We start from the raw sequence: 19,235 nt of genomic DNA on the forward strand, positions 1-19,235 counted from the left end.
TATTTTTTTAGTCTACACATGAACGTGATATTATTACTAAACACTGATATATTATTCAATTTTGAATTTAAGTATAATATAAGTCTAGTTCTAAGGTCTAAATTTATAATAAAAACTTTAAATAAAGCATAAATGTATCTTTTAAATGTGTATAGAGTTTGACTCTTGATATACTATGGCTCATATATCTGATTACACAAGTTGGTTCGATTGGTTTAGATTATCTCTTATAAATGAAAAAATTGTTTATTTTATGTATATCTTTTTTAAAAGTGTTTAGGAAGAAATTTATACAAACATATATAGTTTATATCTCCAAAATTAACACTTTTTTATTTATTTATTGTACTTACAAATACTAAGGAATATTTGTCTTTTGTTTCACATGTGTCTTCTCTATTACTTGCAAAAACTTTCTGTAACTTAAGTCAATTTTTAATTTTTGTCTTAAATGTCATTAATTCACTCTAAATATTGAAGTAAAGGCACTACTATTTATATTAGTAAATAATTGGTGTATTAAGCCATGAAGAAATTTGTTTTATTTTATATTTTATAAGGATTTATGAAAAAGCTGTAAAAACATGATAAAGTATTAAAGAAAATCATATTGTGAATTATTTGTTTAGGGTTCTCAAAATCCAAAAGGGAAGTGCTGCCATGTTTCTTGTACATATGTGATGACCAAGCCATGGAGTGTAGCCAACAGACATTGATTATTAGGCTCACTGTTGCATAAAGTGCAAGCTTTTTGTTTTCTTATTTACCACAACATGTTGGAACAAAGAAAACTTCTTCACCAATCATTTTATTCTTATCATTAATATGCTTTAAGGTTGCATCACATGTTTCAACAAATTTTCAATATATAATTTGCTTTCATCATTGAATTATAGACTTGCCCTAATTAGCACTCTAAGCTTGAATTTTGGTATAATGTAATACAACCAAAAAAGGGTTTGAATTAGAAATAAGTAGAGCTAATATGATATTATATTTATATATTTAAATATGTTTTTATGTAATTTTATACGAAATTGATTTTTGTCTTTAGTCTAAATTTTAAATTTTTCTTATATTTGTTGGAAACTATTAAAACGGATAATTGTCAATTTTTTTTACATGATGTAGATTAGGATGTTAAAATATTTCATATTTACTTATCGTTAATTTGAATGTTATGATATTATAATACAATAAATGCTGAAAATTCGTTTGTTACGAAAAATAAATACTGAAAAACTCATTTATATAGTTTTCTTATCACAAGTATTCAGAAAGTTTAAAATTTAGAGCATAAAAAAAAAATATTTTGTGTTATAGTACAGAGACGAAAAACATATTAAACTCTTTATTTATATTCTTTTAAATACCTTAGTTTCAATTAATGTTAACCTTTGATTATGTTTTTATAATATGTATTTTTTAATATAGGAGAATGGAGGAGGTAGTATAACAATATTTGGAAATTGATAGAGTCAAAGTTTGTAACCATTTCCAAAAGTGAGTACCTAAAAAATCATGTTTGGTAATCTTATTCAGAAATAAAGTAATAATTAATGCTTTTGACTTCAACAACTTATAATCATTTGTGACCAAGAAGTTTAATTATATTTATAACCTTTTGTCATGGTTATACCATTCTTTAAATAACATGAAATTAATTATGATTATTCATTATTATAAGCACATTCCAAATTATGAAGATTATGGTGTGAATACTTGACTCAATTCCAGCAATAATTGATTGATATGATTTGGAAAAATACATTTTAGTCCAAAGGAATTTCTTGATTTCAATCCTAAATTTTTGAAATTTTATGTGGTGTGAATATTATTTTATATTGGATATTCTTTTTCCCAAGCATTAGTTAGACAAATTTGAAGTAAATAAAATTTTATTTAATAGAAACGAATAAAGACAACATAAATTTTACCTCAAACAAATTTTACTTACTTTAACTAATAGCTGTGATTTGATTTTTTTTAAATCTTTAATCTAATTTAAAGCGTGTTTAAGATATTAATTTAGGAAGAATATATTAAGTTCAACGTATACCATATATATATATTAACAATTATAGTTTATTTTTTTATATATATATCAACAAAAAAATCACATAAAACATTAAAGCACCACAAGCATGTAAGATATTGAAAAGTAACTACGTTTGTTTAAAGAATTTGCATATTGAAACTCTACGTTTTGAATAAAAACTTAGAAATCAATGAAACTTTGCATTTTATAACATTTCAAAATAATGTCAATCCATTAAACCATTCAGTGAATTGGGTAAACACAATCTATTGCACCAGTAACATCTTTAAAAAATGTAATCTATTTCCATTAAAAAAAATAAATAAAATTTAAACACGAAAAGATTCGTATCTCTTATACCAATTGATAAAAATCATAGTATTAATAATACAACACAAAGTACATAATTTATTTTACACATAGATTATATAAAATAAATGAATAAAGGATATACATATGGATATGTATCCATTTACAAACTTTTAAAACATAGAAAAATTTCAATAAATGTGAAAACTCTAAGTGTTCCCACTTCAAGATTAACCTTTGTTATCAGTGTGTATGAAACAAACATAAAAACAATATCTTAAAATATTATATTTTGATACTCATATTCTAAAAGTGAAAGAGAGAGTGACAATTGTGTACTTAATATGTAACCCACAAATTACTTTTACAATGTTTAAGAAAAATAAATTCCATTGTAACCAGAAAATTACATTATATTATATATAACTAAATATATAACAAAATTTGAAAATCACAATATATTTTGTATCTAATTATATCAACATTTTTTGTTGCTGACATATACCTCTCTCTCCTCTATTTTTTTTTTATATTTAATATGTTTTAAGTGTATTTATTTGATCACATTCAAATTCTATAGTTTAATAATAAAATATTATAACAAATATTATTACATTGTGACTTCGTAGGTTTAGAACTAAGTCAGAAACCTTTGAATCAAATTAATATATTACTCAAGGTCATGCATTAATACTCCTCAACATCCTAGTAACATCACATAATATTATTTTACCTTCAAAACTATTAGAAAAATAATCCAATATTTATTTCCATCCTTTACACTTTTGAACTAACGTTAGAATATACACAAATTTCTTTTTAATATTTTTCTACAATATTTATTTTAATGTAATGTATCTTATAAGACACATATTTTAATTAATGTTTTGTTTGTTTGTTGATAGAAAAATGTTTTTTTTTTTAATTCTTATTATCTAAAATCTTATTTAAAATCGAAGGTTTTAAATTATTTGATGACGTAATAGTGGACTTTAAGAGAGATATCGTACAAAACCCAAATATTAAATTAATGATCCTCCTGTAATAAAGATCTAATTAATTTTTAGCATTTGTTATTGTTTAAGATAAAAGAATAATGAATAGAATAAATAATTAAAAAGCTAAATAAAAAACAAAAATGAGTTTCTAAGAAAATCTTACACAAGGAGGAAAGTGTACTTGAAAATTAAATGCATAACATAAAAATACAATAAATGAGTAATAATGTTAAGGGGTGCACTCTCCAACTGCACACACTTCCTTAACAAAACCGATGTGGGACTTCTCATGCTACTCTTTGTTATTTTGTACCAATTTATTGATACCAAAATGTACAATTTCTTTGAATAAATGTTATTTACACAAATACATTTATTTATTTATTGTTTATACCTGAACAATAATTTTCTATAGAATAAATAAAATTTTGAATATAAATGTTAATTAAGAAATCCAGTTTCCAAGAAACTTAAGGGCTAATAAGTTTTGGTAGGTAGAAAGAATTTTTAATAATAGATGTTGTTGTTGTTGGCCTGTGAATGTACCTTCATTGCATTTACATTATTCTCTTAACCCTCAAATGTTGTTTTCAAGTCAAAGTTTTCAAAACCTGCTTTCAATGCACATCCCCATATCTCTCATCATCATCATGCACATCCATCATACATGCATCACATCACATTTCACATAACATGCCTTCTCCACTCATCATACATCACCATTCACTTTCTAACCTTTTTTCTCATCAAATCACACTATCCAAATTAAACCATTTTTTCCATTTTCTCATAGGTAAGAATTATTATCAATTTGGTTAATTAGCTAATATTTATCTCAAAATTTGGCATTTACTTTTTGTAAAAGTCTGTCCTTTTTTAACTATTTTTTTTCTCATTTATAAAAATTTTACTATGTTGATTTCTAAATTAACATTCTAAATTAGTGAATATATTGTACCAAGTGTAGCTTTAATTGAGCCAAGGACAAAATGTACTTCGCCAATATCTTTGTCTGGTTTATTCAGGAAATAGATTGTTAATTAATTAACCTTTTTTTACATTAATTTGTTAATTAATTCCCCAGTTTCTATTCAGTTCGTTTTTTTTATTAATTTAAAATGTGTTTGGTTTATTTTGGCACTGAATTTTGAGATCATAATGTATACAAGGGTTAAAATTGTACTATCTTTTAATGAAAATGCATTAAGTAGTTTATGAATTTTTTTTGCATAAAATGTCAATGAATTTGAACACAAATCCAAAAAAATAATTAGATAAATAATTGATAATAACCAAATGAAAAGAAGTAATTCTTTATAAATTAAATATGTTTTTTTATACTATAACACGAAGTTGGAATGAATAAATATAAAATATACTTACATACTAATTCACACTTAAAAACTCATTTCTTACATATAAATTATATTATAATATTCACATTAATAATAAATAAAGATAAGATATATTCCCATCTTAATCTATACTTAAAATATGAAACTAAACATATTTAATTTTTTTTTTTTTTTTCAAAATAAATGAAAGGAAAGTAAATTGTATAAAAAATGAAAAATTAGAATTAAAAGATGTCATCATTAGTTGAAATATAAAAAACAAAAAAATCTGTTTTGCATTCTGCTCTGCTTTTGTTGGCAGGGCCTAAAAATAAGCTCCATGTCCTTTCATTTGCCATTCTCTCTCTCTTTCATATAATTTGTTGCTTTTGGTTTTGGCATCACACAGTATCAAAGAGAGAAAGAGAAAGCGGTTTTGCATAAAATCCAAGTGAATTTAAGGAGCCACCACTGTTCCAACCAGCCCTTTCATTTTTGTAGTGCCTGTTTGTTTTTTCGTGTTTGCATTCACTGTTCCACACAAAAAAAGCTCTTTCGTTCCATCTCTTTCCGTCTCGAGATTGGTGTGTGCACCAAGATAAAGCTCACTCTCTCTCACACACAACCCATTACTTCTCTCTTCTTTAACTCTTCTAACCGGCTTCAAAGTTTGGATTTTGAGGGGAGTTCAGGGAGCATCATCTGATGAAGGAGTGTGGAGGCTCTCTGGGTGAAGAGGGCAAGGAAGAAGAGGACTCAAAAAAAGTCTCTTTTTGAATCGCTTAACGTTTTGGCTTTGTTGTTATGGCACTTTGTATGCAGAGAGATTCAGTTTTGAACAGGCTCATGGATTGTGGCAAGTATGTGAGGTACACACCTGAACAGGTGGAGGCTTTGGAGAGGGTGTATGCTGAGTGCCCCAAGCCTAGTTCTTCCAGAAGGCAACAACTCATTAGGGAGTGCCCCATCCTTTCCAACATTGAACAGAAGCAGATCAAAGTGTGGTTCCAGAATCGCAGGTAGATAAGAGAAATGAACAGTCATTGTTAGTGTTTTTATGTTTGTTTTTTTCTGGTTGGCATTCTCCCTTCTTCCCTTTGTTTTTTTTTGTTTGTTTTGTTTTTCTTTTGTTGGGAATGCTCAAATGTGGATTTTGAGCTTCTTTTTAGTATATTTGCTATTCATTGAGTTTATTTTTTTTCCCTTTTTTCAAACTTGGATGCCATAAGAGGGGTTTCGTTATTTGCATTTTTTGTATTTCGAAATGTGCTACATGGGTTCGATTTTACAGAAAGATTCATGCTTGCTAGAGAGAAAAGCGTTAAACATCCCTTTTAAAAGGAAGATCTACTGGGAAAGTTACTCCATTTTTGTCATTTTCCTTGTAGATATCACAGTTGTTAAGATCGATCTTTTTAATTCTTTTCTTCATAAAAGGGGTTTCTTCTTTTGAGGTGATTAATGGGAGATAACGACGTCTAGTTGTTCATTTTTGTGGGTGAATATTTCTGAACTGCTCTCCCCTGACCTCTATTATTTTTCTTTTAGACCATCTCATGCTGTTTCTTTAGAGGAGGCTTTAACAGAAATGTTCATATGATCATTTGGCTTTAGTTTTGGGATTGGTCATGGATAAGATGAAGGAAAGTGACAGCTGATTCTTATGACTTTTCTCTCTATGAATTACTTTTCACCATTAACTTTCTTTTTGTTTCATTTTCCCGTTTGTTTTCATTTAGGTAATATTTTTTATGACAGAAACAAGTTTATGTCTTTCTGTACACTCTAAATACATATGTGTGTGTATCTATCATGTTTCCAACTTGTTATCTGCTTTGACCTAGTCAAACAACATGTTTCGGTCCGATGGTAGGTATCCTAATTTAGTATGCACTTCTCGTTATTCTTATTCTCATTTCACATGTCTTTGATTTGAGGACATGATAGCCTATTAAGGGACTTGTCCAAGTATATATTAGGAAACTTCAAAAGAATGAAATGATGAATGACCATCATACAATGTTGTGGTTGTATGGTAAAAATGGCCTACTTTACCTGCTTACATTTTTCAATGTTCTTCTTTAGATGTCGCGAGAAGCAGCGGAAGGAGGCCTCTCGTCTTCAGACAGTGAATAGAAAGCTGTCCGCAATGAACAAGTTATTAATGGAAGAAAATGACCGTCTGCAGAAGCAGGTCTCACAGTTGGTTTATGATAATGGATACATGAAACAACAAATACACACTGTTAGTAACTTTCTTTGGGTGATTGCTCTTCTAAATTATAATTCTGAATGTTCATTGGAGTACCATTCTATGTATACAAGTGTTGTTTGAAGAATCTCATTTCGTGGTTTCTTAATAGGCATCTGCTAGTACTACTGACAATAGCTGTGAGTCTGTGGTAGTGAGTGGTCAGAACCAACAGCAAAACCCAAAAACTCAGCATCCCCAGTGGGATGCCAACAACCCAGCTGGGTAAGTACTTATATATTTGTTCAATTTATATTCATTCACCTATTTCATGCGTTCCTAATTCTGTATTCTGCCAGTCTTTTTGCAATTGCTCAAGAGACCCTGGCAGCGTTCCTTTCCAAAGCTACTGGAACTGCTATCAACTGGGTTCAAATGATTGGGATGAAGGTATGACCTACTCAATCAATAACTTTCATGGTCATAGCTTGCATAAATTCTATACTTATATTTGGTCTTTCATTCCTTCTTATGTAGCCTGGTCCGGATTCTATTGGAATCGTTGCTGTTTCCCCCAACTGTAGTGGGGTAGCAGCAAGAGCCTGTGGCCTTGTGAGCCTAGAGCCCACTAAGGTATTTAGCTTTAATGGTAATGCTTGGCTACTGAAGATTTATTTTCTTTGCTGAACAAAGAAACATTGCTTCATTGACCTATTTGCTTTCCAAATCCTCTCAGGTTGCGGAGATTCTCAAAGATCGTCCATCATGGTATCGTGACTGTCGATGCCTCAATGTATTAAGCGTAGTTCCCACAGGGAATGGGGGCACAATAGAGCTCATGTACATGCAGGTCTGGTGGTTATTTTATGCAAAAGAAAGTGGAATTGCATTTTAATTTACTTTTGATTCACTTCCTCTTTTGTTATGTTCATATTTTGAATTTGATTTTTATCAGACATATGCACCGACAACCTTGGCAGCTGCAAGAGACTTCTGGACTCTTAGATACACTACAACTTTGGAAGATGGAAGTCTTGTGGTACTGAGAAGAATCTTGATTGTTGTGTTTTTCTTGATTTAGGACGTGGCTTCTTTTATAAGGAGAACTAGTCTTGACAAAACTGTCTATTTTGTTGTTCACCTTGCAGATTTGTGAGAGGTCTTTGACTTCTTCAACTGGTGGCCCAACAGGGCCTCCTGCCTTAAACTTTGTAAGAGCTGAAGTCCTTCCTAGTGGCTATCTAATTAGATCCTGTGAGGGTGGTGGATCTATTATTCACATTGTTGATCACATGGATCTGGATGTAAGTGTACAACGATGCAATTGGAATCAGTTTCGAAATTTCCATATCTTTGAACTCCATCTTTCGAGTATATTAACTTCATTGTTGATGTAGGTTTGGAGTGTTCCTGAAGTATTAAGGCCTCTCTATGAATCTTCAAAATTCTTGGCTCAGAAATTGACTACTTCTGTGAGATTCCTTATAAGTAACAATTATTTATATGTATGACCGTGTCAAATTTTATGAATTAAAATTTGTAAATTTATTGTACAGGCCTTGCGACATGTAAGACAAATTGCACAAGAATCAAGTGGAGAAGTTCATTGTGGTGGGGGTCGTCAACCTGCTGTCTTAAGAACATTTAGTCAAAGACTTTGCAAGTAAGGCACTTTGTATTTGGAGTCTAAGGTCATTGTGTTGTTGGGTGTTTGATTAATGACTCTGTCTTCATCAATCCTTATTGAGCAATTATTTTTATTTGTTTATAATTTGATTTAGAGGATTCAATGATGCTGTCAATGGGTTTGTGGATGATGGTTGGTCGCTGATTGGTAATGATGGGGTGGAAGATGTGACCATAGCCATAAACTCATCTCCAAACAAGTTTTATGGTTCCCATTACAATACATCAATGCTTCCAACATTGGGTGGTGGGGTTCTGTGCGCCAAGGCTTCAATGCTCCTGCAGGTACATCTCTGATCAAATCATGCGAAATTATCATTTTTGTGTAAATTAAATCTGGTATCAATTCCAAGAACTCTTCGTCCTTGTGCCCCCATCTCCCAACATAGCAGAATCTCACAGAATGTTGGTTTGCAGAATGTTCCTCCTGCTTTGCTTGTTCGATTTTTGAGGGAACATCGTTCGGAGTGGGCTGATTATGGGGTTGATGCATACTCTGCTGCATGTCTCAAAGCTAGTCCTTATGCAGTTCCCTGTGCAAGACCTAGTGGTTTCCCAAGCAGCCAGGTCATTTTACCGCTTGCTCATACTATTGAGCATGAGGAGGTATTGATCTTTCTTAAATCTATGATTGATGACCATCATTCTACATTTCCCATTTATATTCTCATTTTCCACCCACTACAATAATGCAGTTTTTGGAGGTAGTTCGTATTGAGGGTAATGCATTCCCCCCTGATGATGTAGCTTTAGCATGTGATATGTATCTATTGCAGGTAAAACCATTTTTGTGTTTGTGAGATGTTGATTTTTTTATCTTACTTAAGTAGGAGTTTGCCACTGTTTCTGTGAACGCCTTTTACTTATTATGCAATTTGGTGTGACAGCTGTGCAGTGGAGTTGATGAAAATGCAATTGGAGCATGCGCACAGCTTGTGTTTGCACCTATCGATGAATCTTTTGCAGATGATGCTTTGTTACTGCCTTCTGGTTTCTGCATCATACCATTGGATCCTAAAACGGTATGGTGCATTCGTTTTTGAACTGACATGGTCATGAAGTTATTTTCTTAAATAGCTTTTTGAAGGGACTTGGCAAGTAGCATATGAGCCTTTCTAGCCCATGCTACTATCCTACTGCATATGAACATGTGTTTCTGAATATTTTGCATTTCAGGATGGTCCAGCTTCAACTAGGACATTGGATTTGGCATCAGCACTAGACATAGGATCTGGTAATGCCCGTCCTGCTGGTGAAAGTGATTTGAGTAACTACAACCTTAGGTCAGTCCTCACAATTGCATTCCAGTTTACTTTTGAGAACCATTTGCGGGACAACGTGGCTGTTATGGCTCGCCAATATGTGCGCAATGTTGTAAGATCAGTTCAGAGGGTTGCCATGGCAATTGCACCCTCTCGGCTCAGTACTACTGAGTTAGGGTCAAAGTCACTTACTAGTCCACCAGAGGCTCTTACCTTGGCAAGATGGATCTGCAGAAGCTACAGGTCTGTCTTCTATTTTATCTTGTCTCTCAAGTCTATTTCTGCTAGGCTGAATGTAGCTTCCAAAACCATTTGCGTTTCTTGTCTTCATTAGTCTTCAAGGTCAGTGAAAGTACCTAAAAATGTGACGATTTATGAATTTTTAGTTAACTTGTGGTTTGTGGTTGAGCTGTGTTCTGTTATTGTCTGAAAAAGGCTTATTTTGAGACAAATTAAACTCATTTGACAGAATGAAAGAGAAATTTTACATTCTTATTTCCTCTGTCTGGTCTGATGTAATAAAGACTGTTTCTTTCAGGCTGCACACCTGTTCAGATCTTTTTAGAGTTGAGTCCACATCTGGTGATGCAATCTTGAAGCAACTTTGGCACCATTCAGATGCAGTATTATGCTGTTCTGTAAAAACTAATGTAATCACTCTCTGCTTCTATATTAGCCAAATCTGCCTCACTAATATTTTTCTTCAGCAAGTACTTGTCCTGAACCCAATAAACTCCATTAAGTAATCTTGTTGACTGCCAAAATCATGCAGGCATCTCCGGTGTTCACCTTTGCAAACCAAGCTGGACTTGATATGCTTGAAACCACACTTGTTGCTCTTCAAGACATAATGCTGGATAAAGTTCTTGATGAATCTGGCAGGAAGGTTCTGTGCATTGAGTTCTCCAAGATAATGGAACAGGTAATGTAATTCCCTAGTAAACTATAGCACATATCATGTACTTATCTTAGTTTTACTTACAGAAACTTGTTTGCATATTCCTTTTAAGTCTTGTAAACTATCCATAACTAGTGCCTTTTTTATTGTGAAACTGTAATATGTGCTTATCCTTTATGCTGTCCTTTTCATTTCAGGGGTTTGCATATCTTCCAGCAGGAATATGTGTATCAAGTATGAATCGACCAGTGTCCTATGAACAGGCCATAGTATGCAAAGTTCTGGATGATCATGATTCCAATCACTGCCTTGCCTTTGTGTTCATGAACTGGTCTTTTGTCTAACAAGGAGAACCATGGTTGAGATATTTATTATTATATCCACTAATTTATATCAACTACTTTACTCAGATATACTCACTCTACAATGTCTGCATTTCATGACACATGGTTCTGTGTGCCATTAATCCTTACTTCATGCTTTTAACTATTACTGTTTCTGTTCCTTTCTCACTGTATCAACAAACTCCTTGGTGAACTACATCCTACTTAATCAACAAAATTATCTTTCACTACCCTTTTAGTTTTAATATTTATTTATTTAGACTAGTTTATGAACTTCAAGAATTTTGTTATTTATAGTTTTTTATTAAATTATAATATTGTATTTGTTAATGTTATTGTCTTATTAATATAGTCACGTCTTCTGTGAAAGAAGTTTTCTATGAAAGAACTTCCCTACGAGTGAAGTTAGAAAAATAAATATGGTGATTGCATGCTCTTAAATAATTTGTTTATCACACTTATATGACAATTAAATTAGTAACATTTATTATTATCTTTACCTATCAAAATTAAGTGGTTTTATTAAAACTGTGTTAGTCAATAAAACTATACTTTTCCTTATAAACTGTGATATTCTAATAAAACTATTTTGGTCAGATATTAAGGTTTGACACCTCATAAACGATTTACTTGAAATTTTAATTAATTTAAAGAGACTAGTCGGTATAGACAATATTTTTGTTTTTAATATGACTAAAATCTTATTTAGATTAAAGATAAAGATGTTTATTAAGTTTTATTATAATAAATTATATTTAAATTTACTTTTTAATATAATATTAAAATATATATTAAAAATATATAGTAATAGGTTGGATCTATCGTGTTATTTATTTTTAAAAGTAATATTTTACTTTTAAACAACCTTTATGATTAGTAAAAAAATTGTAGGTTTAAAATGCACTATTTCCTACATTATATTTCCAACTATTACTCTTTTTTTGCCTTGGTGATGATTTATAAAATTTAGAGAGAATTCTTATGGTGGCAAAAAATATTTGGTAGTTGGGAAAATAAAAGTCAAAAGAAAACTAGCATTCTTTTCTTTTTATTTCTTCAACTAACACTTTTTTTTCTTGGTGACCATTTTTAAAATTTGGGGAATATTCTCACTGGCAAAAAAAAAATGTTAGTTGGGAAATAAAAGCGAAGAAACTAGTATTTTTTCTTTTTATTTATCTAATTAGCACTTTTTTTTGTGTGACGATTTTCAAAATTTGGGAACAATTTTTACCGTGCCAAAAAGTGTAAAAAAAAAAATAGCATTCTTTTCATTTTATATTCTCAACTAGTATTTTCTTTTTTGTCTTGTGATGATTTTCAAAATTTAGGGACAAATCTTACATAGCAAAAAAAAAAATGCTAGTTGGGGAAATTAAAGCGAAATGAAACTAGCATTTTTTTATTTTTTATTTTTTTAACTAACACTTTTTTTTTATTGGTGATAATTTTCAAAATTTGGGGACAATTCTCACTGGAAAATAAGTGCTAGGTGGAAAAATAAAAGAAATTTATTTATCCAACTATCACTTTTTTTTTTGACAATTTTTTCAAAATTTGGGATAATTCTTACTTTGACAACAAAACGTGCTAGTTGAAAAAATAAAAACAAAAAAAAGTTAACATTTATTTATTTATTTATCTAACTAGCACTCTTTTTTCATGGTGACGATTTTTAAAATTTGAAGATAATTCTTAATGTGGCAAAAAGAATGTTAGTTGGAGAAATAAAAGCGAACATTTTTTATTTATTTCTTCAATCCAATTTTCAAAATTCGGGAAGAATTCTTATCTTGGCAAAAAAATGTTAGTTGGAAAAATAAAGCGAAAGAAAACTAGCATTTTTTATTTTATTTCTCTAACTATTACTCTATTTTTTATGGTTACGATTTTCAAAATTTGGGAATAATTTTTACGTGGCAAAGAAAATGTTAGTTGAGAAAATAAAAACGAAAGAAAACTAACATTTTTTATTTATTTCTTCAACTATCACTATTTTTTTGTTGGTGACAATTTTCAAAATTTAGAGACTCATTGGGAAAAAAAAAAGTGCTAGTTGGGGATATAATGTTGGAAAGAGTGTTTTTAAACTCTTAAATTGTTGTAAAGAATGGATAATTTTGCCCAAGAAGATATCGAAAAGAGAGGTTTTACAATGTTATGATTGTGTTTGACTTGTTTGTGAAGTAAGTGTGGGTCGGTTTCAACAAAAATCAATGTTATGAGTGAGGTTTTACAAGGAATGTTTTATGACTAACTTTCTATCCATTTATGCTTTCTATTTCTATTTTAAGTCTCCCACTTTTTTCTGTCACTATTCTTTCTCTCTACACAACTCATCTCAAATTCTTAACTATTCTTCTAAATTCTCTTCTTCACCCATTTTAACCATTTATATATTTTCTTTGCATAAAGTTAATTATGAATACCAATTTAAATGAATTTCTCAATAAAGAAATAAATCTTCATTTGTCATACTAATATGGATTTTATTTTTCTTCAACTCCTTATTAATATGTCTAATCTAATAATGCTAAATTTTAAAAATCTAAACCAAACAACGCACACAACTTAAAAAAACGCAATTAAAATCCACACCAATAAAAGGTTGCTGTTTAAAGTATTTGTCGATAACTATACTATTTTTTTTTAATTTTAATTAATTAAAAATGAATAACTTCTCATATATATGATATGTTCAATTTCTAATTTCTTTTATTTTGTAATCATTATCCCATTACTATCTTTTTTCATTATTAAGGAGTATCTTATTATTGAACACTATTTCTCCAATATATAAGAAACACTTGATAAGTAAACATCTTCTCTAGTCTAAATCTTCTGTATATAAAAAATTAGAAATCAACTCATCACTTTGTCTAAGTTATTACAATTTGAGTGTAATGTGCATGCACTTTTTTTCTCCTAATATTTCTTTAAATATTTCTTCAAAAATCATTATATGTTGAAAATTTAAAAGTGAATTGTTTCAAATTAGAATTACTAAAAATAGAAAAATAAATAACAGTAAATTGTTAAAAAAATGCAACCACAGATTTGTGGGGACAATAGAATCTCCCCCAGCATCTTTCAAATTACAACATTTTTAAAAAAAATTGAAAATTAAAATTAAAAACTACATGAGGAATGAGATGACAAAATTACAACATAGCTAATTAATTGTTGAAAAAAGAAATTGATAAAAGGAGAAAATAATGAGAAAATTGATGTGTATAGGTATCATTATTACTCTTATCTATGTAGTCAAATCAAGACTGAAATTCTGAGCATATCAAATCCACTTCACTCCAAAATTCATGATTTTACCATTTTAATAATTACACACAGCATGGCTCATTACCATTTTCGCACTAACTCATTCTGCAATTTTTGTTGAGATTTATTCAAATGGATACCTTTTTTTTTTTTATGAAAATGACTTTAAAATAAAAAATTCTTACATCCAACATGATTTCTATTTAAATTAAATTAAGTATTTATTTATTAAAGTTGGAAATACGATTTTAGTTTTTTTTTTTTTTACTTTTATAGAAGTTTTATATAATGGCATGACTTCTACTAAATAAATAAAAAATAAAAAAGTGTGTTTTTATAGACGACTTTCATTCAATTTATTAAAAAGTTTCAAAAACTAAAAACCAAATACCCATTAATGGTACCACATATGAATGTATGTACATAGCATTTGCATGAGTATGTTCTTACCATATATCATTCCATATTATAATCATGTTTCATGATCATATGCATATATATATATATATATATATATATATATATATATTATACACACATTTTTCCTTTTTTAAATTTCTGCGTTTAGTAACATAACCCTATTTTTTAATTGCGGTACACGACAAAGATTATATAATGGTAATTATAAATACAAGCAATTATTATGTGCACTTTTCACTTTTTATTATTGTTGTGGCTAAAGTTAATAATCAAATTGTTCACCATGTTAATTTTCTAAATAAGTAGACTTAGTGTGTCTGTTTATCAGTAAATTCGTAGTTAAAAACGTGAAAGACAAAAAAACTGAATTTGCAAGAACTCTGCTTAATTTGCCTTGAATTATAAGATGTTTGGCTACCAAATTAAAAACACTTTTAATTTTGAAAAAGGTAACGATGCTGAAGCTAAATAAATTTATTTCTACTTCTTTCAAAATCAATTTTGTGCACATTATATCATATATAAAAATGAACACAAAATAAAATTGTTATAGATCTTATAGTTTGATTATAGTTAACTATCTCCCTAAGTTTGAGATTTGATGATCATGATCATTTCAACCTGAATTCTTTCGTCCAATAAATAAAATCATATTAACGACACATGTAAAAAACTATTGTTATTAACGATGGTTTTCTCCTGGATTTGTCGTTATAAATGGTTTTGAATGACTTTTAAAGATGATTCCTGGAATCGTCATTATAAATACATTTAAAAATATATATTTTTATATATATACTCTAATCCTACATAAAATATCAAATATCCTTAACAGTAATGCATGTAATTTACATACAATAAATTAATACATATAACATTATACAAAAGGTTCTACAAATATATGAAAAAATTAAATGTCATTTTAATAATTCATATATACAAGTGTTTTTTGTTTGTATTGAGGTATTACCTGATCCAAACGTCTATCAATTTTAACTCGCACAATCATTGACATTCACTGCATAACATAGAATCGCACTAATAATTTTCATATTATTTATTGCATTGCAAGTCAACATAAGTGAATTAGACACATTGGAATGAGTGAACAAATATATACTTTAAATATCTTAAGGTGCATTAAAGTGAGTTTTTTTTTTTTGCATATGTACTTCCCCTCCAACTGAACAAGCACTGAAATAAGACTGAAATAATAAGATTTCATGTTAGATCTCATAACATTACATGATGTGATGAGAATTGATTGTTTGATCTTAAATTATGATTGACATAGAAAGCTATGAGTAAGAATTGTTAATTTAATGAGTAGATTATTAAAATTATGACCCTGTCATATGAGGTGATGAGATGATGAGATATTGAGATGATTTTAAGCATGACTGTGTGGATTCACAGTGAGTAGTATGGTAGGTGGTCAACGGCTGAACCACTAGCCAAAGGAAATTAAGAAAGAAAAAGATGAAGGAGAAGAAACAAGAGAGATTGAGGCAATTTTCTCATATATCTTTCTGAAAGCAAACATTACAATTTAAAGGGAAAACGTAAACTACTTCTAATAACTGTAAATGAAAAACGTGACCTAATAACTGTAAATGGAAACGTGGGCATCCCATTATCTCCTTTACTTCAGCACAACTAATTATAAGACTATTTCAAAAAAAGAAATCCACCACTCATTAGTTAGCATCGTAACATAGTATGACTGATGCAAGTCTTTGGATGCTAATTTCAATATACAAGTCTTCTAAAAATATAGTTAAGTATCTGAGTATGTGAGTCCGTAGAAATCTAACAAGAATAATGTGGAAAATAAATGTGATATCTTGATGACTTTGTGCAAATTATGAGAATTTGATAGATTATGTTTGTTCTTAAAAGTTAAATTTATATTAGAATTCTTAAAAATAGCTAGCTTACCATATACTTTGTTTTGTGTTTGTTTTCTATAATATGCGATGATTGTGTTAATTTTCACGGAAGCAGATGAAGTTACAGGTGATCGAGCTCCTTAGTGAGTCAATGAGCCGCCAAAGGAACAAATATTTTTATTTTGAATGTTTTGTTGGTAAACTTTTGTGTATATATTAAAATCCATATGAAGAAGAATATATTTTGAGATAAAATATGAGATGTTATTACATGCATAATATATTATTAAATATGAGTAAAAATATAGATATTACAGTTAGCATTTATATATTGTTAGATATTAAAAATTAAATTTTATAATTTATATAAGTATCTGTTAAAAATATCATTCTCTTGAATAGAATGTCTCATAAAATTAATTGTTGTCTCCAATTAAAGGTACCTCGCATACAAAAAGAAAATTGCTGTTCATAATTTTAATTTAAAAGACCAACAAGTTTACAATTTTGAGATTAAATATTATTAACCTGTAAAAATATAAATTTTGTAATTCTTAGTTTTGAATACGTATTTGTATGTAAGGTTCTTTCAAAAACTGTTGTTTTCTTTCTATACTTATTTTATAGAAATGGAACATCATATAACATACAAAACTACAAATAAACCTTTATTTCTTACAGGAGTTACTTTAAGATCATTCCTCTGAAAACAACCACAAAAAGCTTAAATAATTGGAAATCATACATTTTTATAGTTACATAGAATGGTATATTAATTATTTTTTCTAAAATATTATACGTTGAGTAAAACAATTAATAAATTTTTAAAACAATAATATAGTGTTTCATTTAAATATGATACAAGATTTACAGTTGCAATAAATATCATTATAATAAACTCTAATATTATATATATAAAAAAATTAAATTTAACTTATTCTTATAAAATTAACTTATAAAATAAAAATTATCTCAATTCATACTTTTTAAATTATATTATTTTTTAGATGATGTGAAATACACATAAAAAAGAAAGCATACATGTACTGATAGAAAACTAACTTAAGCAGCACAAATTTGCATGCATTATTTAAGAAGTTGGTGAGAAGTAAAAGTTGAAAATCCAAGGAATTATATATGATGAATGATGATGTATGTGTATGTATGCATTTGAGTGTTGGGTAGGGAGTGAGATTCCAAATGCCAAAAAAGAAACACACATCGTTGTCTCGCAGCTTTGCATGCAGATATCAAAAGACTAATCAGAACAAATGAAAGCACTGGAGAAGAAGAGATGAAATAGTGCTCTGTTCTGTCATCATCATTTATTAACTTTTCACTCTTTTGAAGACTTTCCTCAAGTCAATTCCAATGCTTCAATATCCTTACATATAATATAATTTCACTATCTTAACTAAAAATTAGATCAAATTTTATAATATGGGATTGATTTTTTAATTTATAAAATCTCACATTCACAACTTATTGCATTTTTATTGATTATTATATTATTTCATGAAAGTTAGAATAACATACAAACATATCAAGATTATTGGCAGAAGTAGAATACCGTACAATGACCCATACTTATTTGGAATTGATTGTTTACAGAATTTAAATGTGATATGTAATTTAATTTTTATGTGACAATAAAATTTAAACTTTCTATTACAGATATGGTGAAATTCGCATATACGGTTTTATGAGGGGTTCATTTGAGTTGCCTATCTCAATAAGTAGTTAAAATAAAATAAAGCAAACTTTGCATCTAAGTAATGTAACTCATTCACACTGTAGTTAGAAAATAAGATTTACTTACATTTATTTAATAAATGTGTGTATATAATATGTAATTTAGCGTTTGAGTGGTGCAACAAGTGAGTGAGAGATGTTTTAGTGTTGGTATAAGGTGATGCCATGAGAGCACCCACGTCGTGTGTCTGAATTGAATGGGACATTTTGGATTGTTTTGTTTGTTTCGATTCTACACTTTTAATAATTATTCTTGTTCTGTTCTTTTTGGGATTTTGTGTTGGTCCAGGTTACTCACTTTATCAACTATTCTAAAAATTATGTCTTAAAACATATATTATATATGTTTAAGAAAATGTCTGAACTGAATGAGAGCACCCACGTCGTGTTTAAGAATATTTAAAAGAAGGCAGTTTCTTCCTGCACCTCTACATTTTTCTTCCCGCACCCATTATTCAAAGATCAAAATGTCTCTATTATTTTTTAAAAACTCTAAAATGCACTTAAACTGTATTTATTTTTTTTGCATTTTGGATTATGGAATCCAAAATTTTTTCGGATTGACACTTCTGGTAAAATTTCGGATCCACCAATCCGCAATTTAATATATGCATTTCACATTCAAAAATTCGTCATTAAAAAAAGCATTTTGGATCCATCAATCCATAATTCCAAAAAGCATTCCAGATCTATCAATCCATAACATAATTAGGCTTCCGGATTCAACAATCCGAAAATCAATAGTTTATGCAAAATTTACTTTCGAAACACTCCCTCATCTGGACAAAAAAATGATTCAGTTCCAGATTAATGAATCGTAGCACACACCCAGATCCCA

General features: G+C 29.1%; 1 protein-coding gene across 2 annotated transcripts; it reads left to right on the forward strand.

The window, feature by feature from the left end:
• The first annotated feature begins 4,970 nt into the window (after positions 1-4,970).
• On the forward strand, positions 4,971-11,290 carry LOC137812219 (homeobox-leucine zipper protein ATHB-14-like). Of its 2 annotated transcripts, none has more exons than XM_068614136.1 (18): positions 4,971-5,698; positions 6,765-6,924; positions 7,043-7,155; positions 7,230-7,320; positions 7,408-7,503; positions 7,607-7,720; positions 7,826-7,909; positions 8,019-8,174; positions 8,268-8,342; positions 8,427-8,533; positions 8,652-8,841; positions 8,974-9,162; positions 9,252-9,332; positions 9,444-9,578; positions 9,733-10,061; positions 10,357-10,468; positions 10,591-10,740; positions 10,914-11,290. In XM_068614136.1, the coding sequence occupies exons 1-18, from the start codon at positions 5,484-5,486 to the stop codon at positions 11,058-11,060; spliced, it is 2,544 nt and encodes an 847-aa protein (XP_068470237.1). In that variant the 5' UTR covers positions 4,971-5,483; the 3' UTR covers positions 11,061-11,290. The 2 variants fall into 2 exon arrangements, with proteins under 2 accessions (XP_068470237.1, XP_068470238.1); XM_068614137.1 differs by lacking the exon at positions 4,971-5,698 and adding an exon at positions 5,881-6,133 and having other exon boundaries at positions 6,228-6,924.
• Positions 11,291-19,235: the final 7,945 nt, after the last annotated feature.

Source organism: Phaseolus vulgaris, chromosome 2, assembly GCF_000499845.2.
Source record: "Phaseolus vulgaris cultivar G19833 chromosome 2, P. vulgaris v2.0, whole genome shotgun sequence".
Classification (NCBI taxonomy): domain Eukaryota; kingdom Viridiplantae; phylum Streptophyta; class Magnoliopsida; order Fabales; family Fabaceae; genus Phaseolus; species Phaseolus vulgaris.